This window comes from Phoxinus phoxinus (genome assembly GCF_949152265.1).
Source record: "Phoxinus phoxinus genome assembly, chromosome: 14".
Classification (NCBI taxonomy): Eukaryota; Metazoa; Chordata; class Actinopteri; order Cypriniformes; family Leuciscidae; genus Phoxinus; species Phoxinus phoxinus.
Genome location: NC_136889.1, coordinates 20927276 through 20940936, shown reverse-complemented (window position 1 = coordinate 20940936; position 13661 = coordinate 20927276). Strand labels below are relative to the sequence as shown.

Sequence of the window (13661 nt, the reverse complement as noted above, 5' to 3'; positions counted from 1 at the left end):
GGGGTTGTTTTTGGTTAAGTGATATATTTGAGCTGTCAAGTACAGCTTACAAGAGCAACAAGATATCGTCCTCACAAATGGTGTCAGAGCGCATCTACGCCACTTCAATGGATTTTGAGTATTTTAGCAGTAGTTTGGTGAGGTTTGATTTTTATTTGAGTTTCATTGCTTTTCGTTGGTAAAACTGGTGTTTTCCGTGCCTATAGGTTAACAGTCTCCCTTTGACATAATCATCTATTCAGTGTCCTGAGTGTTTTTCCTCAAATTTATGTTATTCTCCGTGCCCCTCAGTTCAATCCATTGGCCATTTTAGGCCTCTTTTTTGGCAGAAAGGAAGGAATCCTGTTATTTTTCTCGCCTGTTTCAGTGCTTCATTACCATCATTCCGCTTGACTTTAAACCTTACGGTGCTATCTGAGGGTGTTATTATCGAGTAAATATGGCGCAGCTAGATGGCCACTGGTTTCCCACTGATTTGTAAGCTGTGTCGTAATAATCTTCTCCCGGACGATGGTCACGACGTCTGCCTTCCCTGATGTTTAGAATCAGGGAGCTGGGTAAGAGTCTATTGATTCCCCTTGTTTTTCACATCCTTCTGACTTAGATGTGCTTTCTACGAGTGGTTCGGATTCTTTTTTTCGTGATCATGGGGATGCTGTGGATGTTGCTGCACAACCATCCCCTCAGAATGTTTTCACTGGTTATCCAGCAGTGGAGGGGTCCAGTTGGAGGTCTGTTCAGTCCAGAGGTGGACAGTAACAAAGTACATTTACTTAAGTACACTTTTTGAGTATCTGTACTTTACTTGAGTATAATTTTTTCTGGAAACTTTTACTTTAACTTCACTACATTTGAAAGACAAATATCGTACTTTTTACTCCACTACATTTCTGTCAAGGTCCTTCAGTAGAAAGTAGTAACGTCAGAGATTAATTTGGGTTGCAGGGGTCACATTTTGGTTGTAAATGAAAGTCTGGTTGACGTCAGAACTCGACTGATGTTGGTTTCTGACGTCAACCGATTTTCAACCACAATACAACATCTGTCCAACGTTGGAGATTAATGTCAATCTGACATTGGATTCTGACATCAACATGATTTTAATTTTCAACGTTGGGTTTGGTCTTCTAATTGTGAATTTTGTCATTGTTTTGCAGGAGCACACTAGCTTATAGATAACAGTAAGGCTAACACATTCATACTAAAAGCCAAAAAACTGGGAACAGCCATTTGGGTGTCCGAAACCATTGTGGATGTTATTGCGTACACTTATTCAATCCCACTACTGGAACTGTGTTCTAGAAATAAATGAGATATTAATATGAGGGGAGGTAGGCATAAGGTTCTGTAAATTGGCTATTACATGCAACAATGCAACAATAATAAAACAATGCATTTACATTTACTTTTATACTTAAGTATGAGTACTTCTGTACTTTTACTTAAGTAAAAATTGGTCTTTACAACTTTTACTTGTAACGGAGTAATACTTGACCAGTAGTATCTGTACTTTTACTCAAGTAAGGAAGTTGTGTACTTTGTCCACCTCTGGTTCAGTCATCTGGACAGGTCCAGTCCTTTTCTAATGATACTTTGGCCATGCTTCGAATGGCAAATGCTTCTTTTTTTTTTAGGACTTGATGAGTCACCTGTCCAATCTGCCCAAACCAACGTAGGCCACAGGCAGGCCACAGCTGCGACTACTTTTGCCATGCCACCATGTAAAAATTTGGGGGCTGAATTTTCAAAGGTTCTGGTCCGCCTAAGTGGCGCTCAAAGATTGCTCGGACGTTAGCATCTATGGCTGAACCAGATTGGGGTGAGTTGTGATCCGGAAATAGAGCAGCCCGTTGCAGCTTTTGTGGTGTCTCCTGACGAGGCTCTACTGTACAAGGAAATGTGCGATGTCCCAGTGCGCAATGTGGTCGCACAGAACCATTTCTAAATATGCATACGATTCTGTTGCTTGCATAACCCATGCAGAAAACACAATCTTTTAGCTACTTGCCGCCACCAGTACGCTGGAAACCGCAAATGTTGATCCCTCGATTTTACAGTTTCTGCATTTTTGGCAATGGGCCATGTGAATCACTAGCTGGGGTAGTCTTACAACCATGCTTTTGGAAGTGTTGCTTGCCTAAGCACGGCTACCTGAGGACTGTAAGAAAACCTTGAGAGATATTCCACTTGTTACCGGGCATCTTTTTGGTCCTAATGTTCCGTAACTTGGAAAAGAGGGTAAAGCTGTCTGAGCCCACTCGTCAACTGATGGAGGAGCAGCGCAACCCTACCTTTAGGATGCCAGCTGTTCAGACTGCCAGCATGCTACACCTCAGTCCCAGCCCCCTCAAAGGCCTTGTGTTACTGAAGATGCTAGAATTTTTCGGCCACCTCATTGCCAGTTGCCAGGAGGACTCAGTCAGCTTCTCGACGTGACCACTAAAAGTCGTAACACATAAAGCCTGAGACACTCAGGCCGACGGTCGATCATTTTTAGAACAGCTGGAGTTCTGGAGGACCAACACAGCAGACCCCTGGGTGTAGATGACTCTGAGCAGGGGATATACTCTACCTTTTTGACACTGGCCTCCCAGATTTTAAAGAATTGTTCCTACGATTATCAGAGACGCAGTTCGTTCAATGGCTCTCTCTCCGAAAATTTGTTCAGTTAGAGAACGGAGCCATAGAAAAAGTTCATCTCATATAGGGAGGTGGGTTCTATTAAAAATAGTTTTACAGACAACATTCTTCGGTCTGTGACAGCAGATGATTGGTTTTTAAGTGTCAATCTGAAAGATGCATACATTCACGTCCCAATTGTTGTTTATCACAGAAAGATTCTGCGAAAGTTCTACCTTTCAGTCTTTCCCTTGCTTCTTGTGTCTTCACAAGGTGTGTGAACACAGCTCTGTCTCTTTGGATGAGAGGTATGTGTATTCTGCCTTATTTGGATGACTGGCTTCTTTGTGCCCCCTTAAACGGCAGGCTGTGCAAGGCAGACTATTTTTGAGACACGTACAGAAGTTGGGTCTTTCTGTAAACGTGAAAATGAGCCATCTGATTCCAACACAGGACACTACATTCATAGGAATGACCCTGAATTCCCGCATGTCTGCCTCCGACTCAGGAACGTGAGACGAACATTCTGCAATTCTCGGCTTGCTTTCACCGGGGTGTGTCTTTGCAGTACTGGGTGGTCCTACAACTAATAGGGTTATTAACGGCTGCTACAGTGGTGATTCCCCTGGTTTTACTCCACCTCAGGTTGCTCTTTCTAGGGGTCGAGTACATCCAGGAGAATGGAGGCTTCATCCAGATGTAGTGCAGGAAATCTGGTTACAATTTGGAAGAGCAGAGATGGATCTTTTTGCTTCAGAGATGACCACTCACTGTCGTTTATGGTTCGCAAAGACGTAAATGTCCAGTACCTTGGGCCAGGATACACAGGATGATGGCCAGCAAGACCATGGTTTCCTTTGTTGCTGAGACTTCTGACAGGCAATAGAAGCTTTTTCCCAAGAAAGACCTCTCCCAGCTGGAGGCCAGCGTCTGGCACCCGGATCCAGCTCGTCTAGAGCTTTGGGTCTGGCCATTGGGTTAAATTCTTCTCTGGAGCATTGTGACCCTGTGGATATTCACACCATCTCTAATGTTAGGGCTTCTTCCACACGACAGATTTATGCTTCCCGTTGGAAGATGTTTTCTGCATGGTGTGAGGAGCAGGGCTTGATCCTGTAACATGTGACATTCCGCGCATCTTAAGCTTTCTTCAACATTTTCTGGAGGGGAGCAAAGTGGCTTCCACTTTGAAAGTGTACGTCGCTGCAATTTCTGCATATCATGTTCCAGTTGAGGGACCTTCGCTTGGATCTCAGTCTTGTCTGCAGTTTTTTGAAGGGTCCACGCCATCTGAAACCTGCTCTGAATCCTCACTTTCCTGTGTAGGATTTGCCACTCGTGCACAAAGCATTGACATTAAATGGATATCCTTGAAGACTGCTTTTTTGTTGGCTATTGCTTCTGCGAAATGAGCCAGTGAGTTGCACGTGCTATCTGTTAGCGAATTGTGCTTGCGTTGGTTGCCAGATGACTCTGGGGTGGTCCTTACTGTGGCTTATAACCCCCAGGGCTCAGCATACGTCACTACTTAGTTGGTATATTCTCTCAACCTATCTGGCTGGCACTGCTATAATCCAATACTGTTTACACTGCCTCTGGCGGTCATCCGGAATTCACAGAACACAGTTTCATGCATAACTCGCATTCCCTGAGATAACGGGAACGTGCATTGTGTCAGTAATTGACGCTTATGGAGAAAACTCAGTTTTTCTCTGAATACTGAAGCCTGATTGATTAACGTCTGTGTACCTCACAGACAAATTACTTTTCAGCCCACCAAATGGGCAGGGCCAACTGTCTAATTAAATCACGCTGAAAGCCATTTTCGTCAGAATTTTTCGACTGGGGTGCAGTAGCATCAACTCTCATACAGGCGCAGTAGCACGGCAAGCTACGCAGGTGCACAGACATGAACCAATCAGAGTTTTTCCCATAACCGTCAGTTACTGATGCAATGCGAGTGAAACTTATCGAAAGGGAATTGTTTTTATAACTGAGGTTATTAAATGTTTTGTTGTATACTGCACATTTTGGTCATCAAGGTAGCATGCTATTCCAAAAGCCTCTTACCGTGATTGGTCAGTCTCTTGCTGTTGATTCATGATTTGATTGGTTGAGCTGAAAGACACAGAGTTCTCTTTTGCAGGAGTCACATCACTCTGAAAGAGAAAAGGTGAATGGTTTTGTTAATGTTTTGGTAGTATTTACCTCTCCATTACAGACTAGCATGAACTGTATCTCAAGGGGTCATGTAAAAAAAAACCAATTTGCTCTTCTTGAATAAAACTACATAATGTAACTTACACATCTCAAAACGTTGTTGAAACTAAGCTGCAAAAAATTGTCATCCCGAAATTTTGATACAGCACAACGGGATTCTATGGGTCAAAAAGACGGTGTAAAATGTTCATGTGAAACTCAATTACAATGTTTTTAGTGCAAAACAGCTTGAACGACATTATAAGTGGACATCAGGGGAAAACATTATGATTAAAAGTTGTAGGATGCAGTAGTCTTGTGCTACTTTTCGTGTGATGCCTCAAACCTGTGAGTAAATTGGCTCCCAAATCGGCCGAAAGGCACTGGCGGGGATTCTGTGAGGTTTTGGGGCACGAGTTTTTCCTTGTATCCCAATGCGAACCTCGGCAGGAATAGGAGCCCGTCTGGGAATCTGCCACGGCATGAATAAGCTTCCCCCCGTCTGTACGGCTGAAGTTTTGTGAGTGTATGAAGGTTTGAGGAGAACTGGAACTTCGTTGTCCTCTTCATCCTCATCCTCATCATCATGAGCCTCCGCTCCCCTGAGCCGATTTAAAGTTTCATCTGGGCTACAGGTCGTCACAGAGGAGAAGTCAAACACGGATGCATCGGCCACGTCGCAGTCTGTGTCCCCGTCGTCGAGACGAGGGGGTGGAGGGCACAGGTCAGATGTGTAAACGCGTCCATCAAGCCCCGGAGACCCACAAACACGTACGGCCAGACCAGCCGAGGAGCTCTGACTCTTGGCAGCAGTGGTGAGGTTTCCCCCTACGTCAACAGGTGGCCCAGGGTTCAGAAACCGACCGGCCTCTCTAGGATGACAAACGAAGGGTACGCAGATGGGACCCATGTGGCTCTGCCCTGCGCTGCCATTCCACTTGTACTCTGTAGTCCAGCCACGAAGTGGCAGCTCACAAATATGCTCACGGCCATTTCTGAGGGGAAACAGTTGCTGTTTTATTAAGTAGATAAAAAGAGTGTAATTTACATTTTCGCAGAATAAACTGTTATTGTCTAATATAGCAAAATAAATAAGTCAATCCTTATTATGCTTAATCTAATTGTAAATTACAAATTACATATAGTTTACTTGAGGGATTTTTAAAATAGATTTTTTTTGCTTTACATATATATTGACCTCTAATCATTTTGAATCAAAATGTCATAACTGGATCGCAAAATCCAAGCAACCCACCTCAATTTATTTTCTTTTTCAATAATCTGTCGCTACCTCGGTTTCATCACCACTTTATGTGATGATAAGAAGAAAAAATGTTGTTTAAAAATGTAATAATTGCCATTTATTTTGTAATTGCTCTACAGCCAATCGAAATTATTCAAATATAATCTGTACTTACAGGCTCCAAAGTTTGATTCAATTTAATACATTTCAGTACATTTAGATTTGTTTAAATCATTTGTAAATGATTTGAAATTTGTATTGTAACCCTTAAAGCAGGAATTCCTTGACTCTATTTAACCTCCCTGAAGTTTAATTTAATGTGTTAGAATTTGCTTTATATATTTTGCTATTTACTATATGTCATTTTTAAAAAGATATTTAATAGAGGTTTATCTGTATCCAGTTATGTAAGTAGCCAGATTCAAATGTTATTTGATCAAATTATTTAAGATCTGCATCATCTCTTGAAATTGAATAGAAATAGCTCTCAAACCAAGCTTGATCAGATCATTTTCTTCCAATTGTGGTGTTAACATGAAGGCATTTTATTCTGATTGTAATCAGTGTGATTTTTAACAGATTTTTAGGCTATATGCAAATGTATTCATTTCATTTAAATGCAGTCAAACTAGCTTGATAATTTTCCAAGAAAATGTGACTGATGTAGCCATAAAATTACTTGTCTTAAAGTGACTTTTATTTTGCTCTAATTTCTGATGACACACTGGAGTACCTTAAGATGCCACTGGGCCGAGGTAGCGTCTGTGAGATGCCAACGCGACAGCATTTCCTCTGGTGTACAGTGCTGTCTATGCCTGCGCCCGCTGTGACACTGGCTGAATCCACATTAGTGTTGGCACAGTACTTAGTAAAGGCGGAAGGACCACCGTCGGGGCTCTCGGCACAGCACCTGCTTCTCAAACTGCAGACACACTAAAATTAGCATCAACCACCTGCCACAAAAGCCAGCTTTAACCAGTTAGACAGAATAGCACTTCGTAAAATTCACATTTACTGAAGCCTTACATGACAGACAAAATAATCAAAAAACACTGACCCTTGTTTAGGCCCCACCCCCTCTTTGCATGGCCCCGCCTTCTCCAAGGTCATGTGACAGCTTGTGCAGAGATCCCACAGCACCCGCTCGCTCTCCTGTAGTGAACACCAGTCTGCGTGCCCAGCGCCAGAACTGCGTAACAGAGCCTGGTGGAAATAGGAAGTGCAGTGGAGAAGATGCAGTGTCTTTTGTAGCAACACTGGAAATTAAAATCCCGTAGAAAATCGCAGACTGCATTTTAGGAAGAAAATGTACACTTTTTGTAGTGAAGTGCTTGACAACGATTTAGTTTCTCAGACAGTGCAGTAGTGAGCAAAGCAGACCTAAGGTGGCACGAGTTCAGCAATGCAGTAATGCCATCTGGGCCTGCTCAACTGTGCTGCAGCATTCAGTGCCAACTGACGGGTTACAACCCTAGCGTCACGTCTAGCATCACAACATTTTCTCTATTTCTACATTTATAAGTTCAGAAATATCTTGACTATATATTCCTAAATGAAATACAACATCAGCTGTTTAATTGAGTCAGGTTGCACATTTCTGTAATATTCTGAATATTCTGGATTAAATACAACCTCTTGAACTCTGTTGACTGTTGCTGAGTCGAAACTGCATAAGGGCATACTACTCTTGCTATTTCTGCCATAGAAAGATATGATAAAGGTAGTAGTACACTAGTATGCGGTCCCAAATTCAGCACGTGTCTATGCCATGCTGTCGATTACCACAGAAAATGTTTTTGACTCATCTCTCAGTTTGTAAAAGCTAACAACAAACATGTTTGCAGTAATGTACTTACAATGGAAGCTCATCGAGTATGTATATAGTACTTTAAATTAATAAAATGTGCAAAAATATTAAGCAGACCAACTGATTTTAACTCTGATAATAATAAGAAATGTTTCTTCAGCACCAAATATTAGAATGATTTCTGAAAGGTCATGTGACACTGAAGATTATGATTCTGAAAATTCATCTTTGCCATCACAGGAATAAATTACATTTATTAAAAAATAATAATAATATTGCATTTTTACTGTGTCACCTTAAAAGGATGTACACAATTGAAAGGGGTGGTATAATTCCCTTTTTACAAGATGTACATTAAAATAAGTCTCTGATCTCCCTTGAGTGTGTATGTGAAGTTTTAGCTCAAAATACCCCACAGATCATTTTTTATAGCATGTTAAAATTTCACTTTTTGAGGGTGAGCAAAAACTCGCCGTTTTTTGTGCCTGTCCCTTTAAATGTAAATGAGCTGCTGCTCCCAGCAAAGAGGGTGGTGTGTTAGCAGCTCCGATTACCTCACAAAGACACACACTGAAAATTTTAAAAACTTTTAGCCTTTTATGTTAGCTGGAGTTAACTATCTTCTGGTCATTGATTAGCATATTCTGTCATGATAATCTATAAATCGTGTTCCCGGGGACGGAGTATATGTACATCTTTAGGGTTGCTGATGTCACTAACCCGGGAGGAAGCTTGAGTAGTCCCTACCAGCCGTTTGTTGTAGTCCTTAAAACGTGATTTATGTAAAAGAAAATATCTCCCTTTGCATTGAACTTTGAGCGTCATAACTTTGCAGATGTTGTTTATGTTCAAACAGCAACATTACACACTAACTAAAGTTAAAAAAGTTCAATAATAATCAACCACACCTTTAACATATCAAAATAGCAAGTATTGTTTTTATTACGGCTAACAATTTATTTAATTTGTTTTTACCAAGTTCATTTGCAAGCATGTGACTCACCTGTATAATGTTCAGGTATGCGTGGATGCGGGAAACAGGAGCGAACAGCAGTGAAAGCAATCTGCAGCTCTCTATCTCCTCCTAGCAGACAAATATTGTAAATAATTACATGAAACCAATATTACACAGAAGTAAAAATCAATTAGACTTGTTCGTACACTTATATATAAAAGGCCCTGGTTTCTCTAGACACATTTCATAGTCCCTTGCATTCAAAACTTTAAATATTGTAACATGTTTCATAAAATGAAACAGGAAGATCTTGCCTGGGCGTTTTGTGGATTGTTGTGTGGTGAAGTCGTACTGAACTCTGTTCTCAGGACAGTTCCCAGACCGTACACATATCCAAGATATGCATCAGAGAAAGACTTCTGCAGAGAGACAAGTAATGAATGAATGCACTTATTTTTAAAAGTAATTTTTTTAAGAGCACCACTGCTGGCATTTATTTGATCAAAATGTATGGTAAAAACAGTAATACTGTGAAATATTATAAACATTTAAAATAGATGTTTTCTACTGTAATATATTTTCAATTGTAATGTATTCCTGTGATGGTAAAGCTGAATTTTCAGCATCATTACTCAGTCGTCAGTGTCACATGATCCTTCAGACATTATTCTAATATACTGATTTGCTGCTCAAGAAACATTTCTTATTATTATCAATGTTGAAAACAGTTGTGTTTAATATTTTTTTGAAAACGTTTTTTTTTAAGGATTCTTTAAGAAATAGAAAGTATTTATATGAAATAGATTTTTTGTAGCAATTTGAGTCTTTACTGTCACTTTTGATACATTTAATGAGGGATAACAGATTCATATTTTACATTGTTCTGTCCAGTGAGACTGAGAAAAGCCTCCCCAGCTGCACAGCTTCTCTCATTCGTGGTCAGGCGTTCTTCTAATGTGTTGCGGAACAGCAGGTGGCGCTGTAGCATCTGATCAATATGCTTTACAAACGCCACACTGTCTCAGAAACACACAAACACGCTTGTTATAGTCCGTGATACAGACAGAGATAAAGAGATGGCATGAAATAGTGATAATATAGTTCTTTACTTTTGCTCTGCAGATTTATATTTCTCAAGAAGCTGATTCAAACTAGACACATAATTGCGCTCAGACTGCAACAGCATCTCCACCACACCGCGCCTCCTGCCTGACAGAAGGAGACAGAGGAACATGAGGACCCACATGTGAATATTGAGCAGTTAAAAGTCTCGATGAAGAGGTAATTTACCTCGCCGTAAACAGCTGTGTGTTACCTGGCAGGAAAGAGCATCTACACCTGACAAACAGAAAACAAAATCGCTGAGGTTTTTTAAATATAATTTACTTCTCATTTAATTCCCACCACGTATTATTTAGTACTAAACCGTTTATTTTGTATATGAGCATATATTTTGAAGTCACTTTGAATTCAAAATGGACAATTCTTGTTTTTGATTTAATATTGCAGTATTTATTTTTTAAATGATGTATCGCGCACATCATTTTGCCCTTATAATTTTTAAAGTCATCATGAAATCAAAATTGCCAATGCATATTTTTAATGGAATATTGCAATAATTATAAATTATTTTTCGTTCACATCATTTTATTTTATTCATGTTACTAATTAATTAATGTGCCATCTTAATCTGTATTAAAAATAACTTCCCCTCCCTCTTGCAGAGACATCTCTTCTCTGATGATGTGTTTACTGGCATTAGGGCGGGACAGCCTGTTACTCACATGAGGTCACAACCATCCAATCAATTCCCGATGGACAAAATTAAGTCCCGCCCAAGTTTTATTTCTTCAAGAAGCCATTTTAACTTGGATATACGTCACAATAGGAAAGAAACGATTATCGCAACTTCCATTTCATCCCAACTTTAACATATATATTTTTTTTAAATATTAAAAATTATTTTAAAAATATTGTATAGAATCATTACAAATATTTTTACCCAAAAAATTAAAGCTCACCTGTATTCTGTCTTGCCCATTGCCACACCTGTAAGCCCTGTAGGTAACAGTGTATGAGAAATGCTCCGCCCACAGATGAAAGGGGAGGAGCCTCAGCAGCAACATCGCTCTGTCCGATACCGTCATCCACTCCATTACTGTATTCATACACACATTGGAACACACAGTTTCAGTCTTACATTCTATGTGCATGCGTGCGTGTGTGTGCATGCGTGCGTGTGTGTGTGCGTGTGCGTTTAAACGTGTGTGTTTACTTCTCTCTTCCTGGATTCTCTGGTGGTTTTCTGTCTTGTGTCTCACAGAGCTGACGAAACTGACAACGTACCTCCTCCAGCTCCTCCTAAAGAGACACATGAAAAAAGTGACTTCAACGCATACAGATCAAATTTTTTTTTTCTACTTTGTCTTTCTTTCCTTGACCTTGTGGTATCTGTAATTGAATTATTGTCATTTATGTAATGCATATTTGTATTTTAATAATTGTCATTATTAGTAATGTATTGTTTGCATTTCCTACCTAGGGACTACAGATGTAAATTAGCAATGTTGCTATAATCCGGTGCGTTTACATTGTGTATTTTATACTGATTTTAATTAACGTGCTTTGTTCCAATTAAATAAACAAATAAATAAATAGATTTATAACACGTGTGTGTGTGTGTGTGTGTGTGTGTGTGTGTGTGTGTGTGTGTGGCCTCACCTTGAGGGACAGCACCAGACTCTCTAGGTGAAGTGCGCGCTTGTTGCAGCCATGTCTAGTGTCCTCCAGCTGGCTCTGCAGCTCAGTATCTCCCTGCTGAATCTGGTTCAGCTCCAGCAGCGCGCGAGAAAACCCTGCCCGCAACTCGCACACCATGCCTTGAACCTGAACACAACCAGATGAGACTCAATACTCAATGAAGATATTTAATCATTGTATGCAGATTGCACTCTTAAAAAGGGGACCTATTGTGCTATTTTTACAAGATGTAATATAAGTCTCAGATGTTCCTAATGTGTCTGTGAAGTTTCAGTTTAAAATACACCACATATAATTTATCATACCATGTTGTAAATGCCCATTTTTGAGTAAAAGTATCTTTAAATGCAAATGAGCTGCTGCTCCACACCCTGCTTTCCAAAATAGGGCGGAGCCTTTACAGCTCGTGCCTCTGATACTCTGATTCTTGATTCAGTTAATATGAATCAAATAACAAAAGAAAAACAGAAAATCAGTCACTGCTCTTGATTGAATCATAGCTTTAATAAGAATACATTTCTTACTTAAATGCTGATATTAAATGCTCTGGCGAGGAGATAAACATGGCGGACTGTGTACAGTCCAGTTCACTCAGGGCGGGGTCTATGCTAATAGGGCAGAGTTGTTCTGAGACACTGCTTATGATTTATGGGGATTTAAAAAAAGGAGTGGGTGGATTTTTACCATTAGGGTGGTTGTATGTACACACTGCCGAAACATTTATGTTCAAACACCATGTAAAAGTGAATTTTGCATAAAAGGTCCCTTTAAAGAACATTTTGGAGTCAAGCATGGCAAGACATTTCTGTGATTTTATGACTTAATTTCCATAATTTTTCCAGACCCAGTAATCTAAATTGATCTTTTCTCTAAATATTTTTGAAAGACACATGTCTATTGGCCCATTAAGATGTGAGAAATTGCATTTAATGCTCATATAAGTTTCTTGTTATTACTCAAAGGTGTTGAAAGATTGTCAGTGTGTGTTTGTTACCTTAGAGATCTCTCTTTCCATGTCTCCCTCATGAGATTTCCTTTTCTGTGTGAGGATACACAAACATCATAACACACAGTCTCAAAGGTTTGCAAACATTCTCTGTGGAGAAGCTTTAATTTGCAGGTGACTACTGAAATGTATGTTGGTGTAATAAAACACAATACAACAATATGATTATGATACTTACTAAGTAGCCATGATCATCTTATCTATTTTTTATTTTATTTTATTTTAAAACAATTTAGGCACCACCACAAGAGTAAGGCCTGATCATCTATCCATCTTATGTTTTTTAACAAGTCACCACAAGAATAGTAAGCCCTAATCATCTACCAATTTTTGGGACAAGTCACCACAGTAATAGTAAAATCTGAAACTACCAACATTGTGGGGGAACAAGCCAGCACAGTAAACATGATAATAAACGTATAATGTTTAAAATAAGGGGTTTGTGTAAGTGTTAGATTTAAGGCCCGTTCACACAAAGGACAATAACTATAAAGTTAACGATGAAGATATAGGCTAGCTTTAAATACCTCCTTCACTGCTTCTATTAAATGCGCGCGCTTGTGTTTTTACCTAGAGCTGGTCGCCCGACACCCAGTCAGCGAATCCCAGGTGGGGGAAAGATACCTGCCAAAGAGCTGCTCCACCCTACAGCAGAGAGTGGCAACAGATTTATAAAATTAAAAAAAATCTTCTTTTTTTTTCATAAGTATTTCACAATCTTCTAATTTCTTAAAAACATCTACAGTCTTGTACAATACACATGTAAAATCAAGTAACTTTAGGCTGTATCAAATATAGACAGGAGAGCGACAGATTAATAATTACATAAAAATGCAGTGTTCTACACAAATCTTTATAATCAAACTAAATTAAATTAATGATGAGTATGATGATGACGACCGTGCAGCACGCGCCCACTTACCAGAAAGCAAATCTTCAAGATTTCTTTTTCAGTTTAAACGTTATTCCATTTCTCTGACATAGTGATGAACTCATGTTTTAGTAGTTGTCTCTCCCTGAGCTCTTGTATCCCGGTGTCCCGTCTATCCGGTGTCGTGCACTGCGTCTGACT

At 39.7% G+C, this 13661-nt stretch overlaps 1 protein-coding gene across 2 annotated transcripts in view; it reads right to left on the bottom strand.

Annotated features, from left to right (window-relative positions):
* The window catches only part of LOC307010493 (uncharacterized protein), a 15137-nt gene extending 1476 nt beyond the window's left edge, over window positions 1-13661 (bottom strand). Inside the window, exons 1-16 of one of the 2 annotated variants that reach the window (XR_013800201.1) lie at window positions 13512-13645; window positions 13160-13234; window positions 12578-12622; window positions 11545-11709; window positions 11099-11184; window positions 10845-10981; window positions 10114-10161; window positions 9933-10032; window positions 9701-9839; window positions 9138-9242; window positions 8872-8952; window positions 7119-7264; window positions 6795-6983; window positions 5165-5813; window positions 4924-4997; window positions 4690-4778 (exon numbers count right to left, since the gene is read on the bottom strand). Coding sequence is in view for 1 of the 2 variants with exons in the window: in XM_079635247.1 (XP_079491373.1) it covers window positions 4690-4778; window positions 5165-5813; window positions 6795-6983; window positions 7119-7264; window positions 8872-8952; window positions 9138-9242; window positions 9701-9839; window positions 9933-10032; window positions 10114-10161; window positions 10845-10981; window positions 11099-11184; window positions 11545-11709; window positions 12578-12598 (1955 nt within the window). In the remaining variant the exon portion in view is untranslated. Of the gene's footprint in view, window positions 1-4689; window positions 4779-4923; window positions 4998-5164; window positions 5814-6794; window positions 6984-7118; window positions 7265-8871; window positions 8953-9137; window positions 9243-9700; window positions 9840-9932; window positions 10033-10113; window positions 10162-10844; window positions 10982-11098; window positions 11185-11544; window positions 11710-12577; window positions 12623-13159; window positions 13235-13511 lie in introns of both variants that reach the window. The other variant, XM_079635247.1, reaches the window with a different exon arrangement.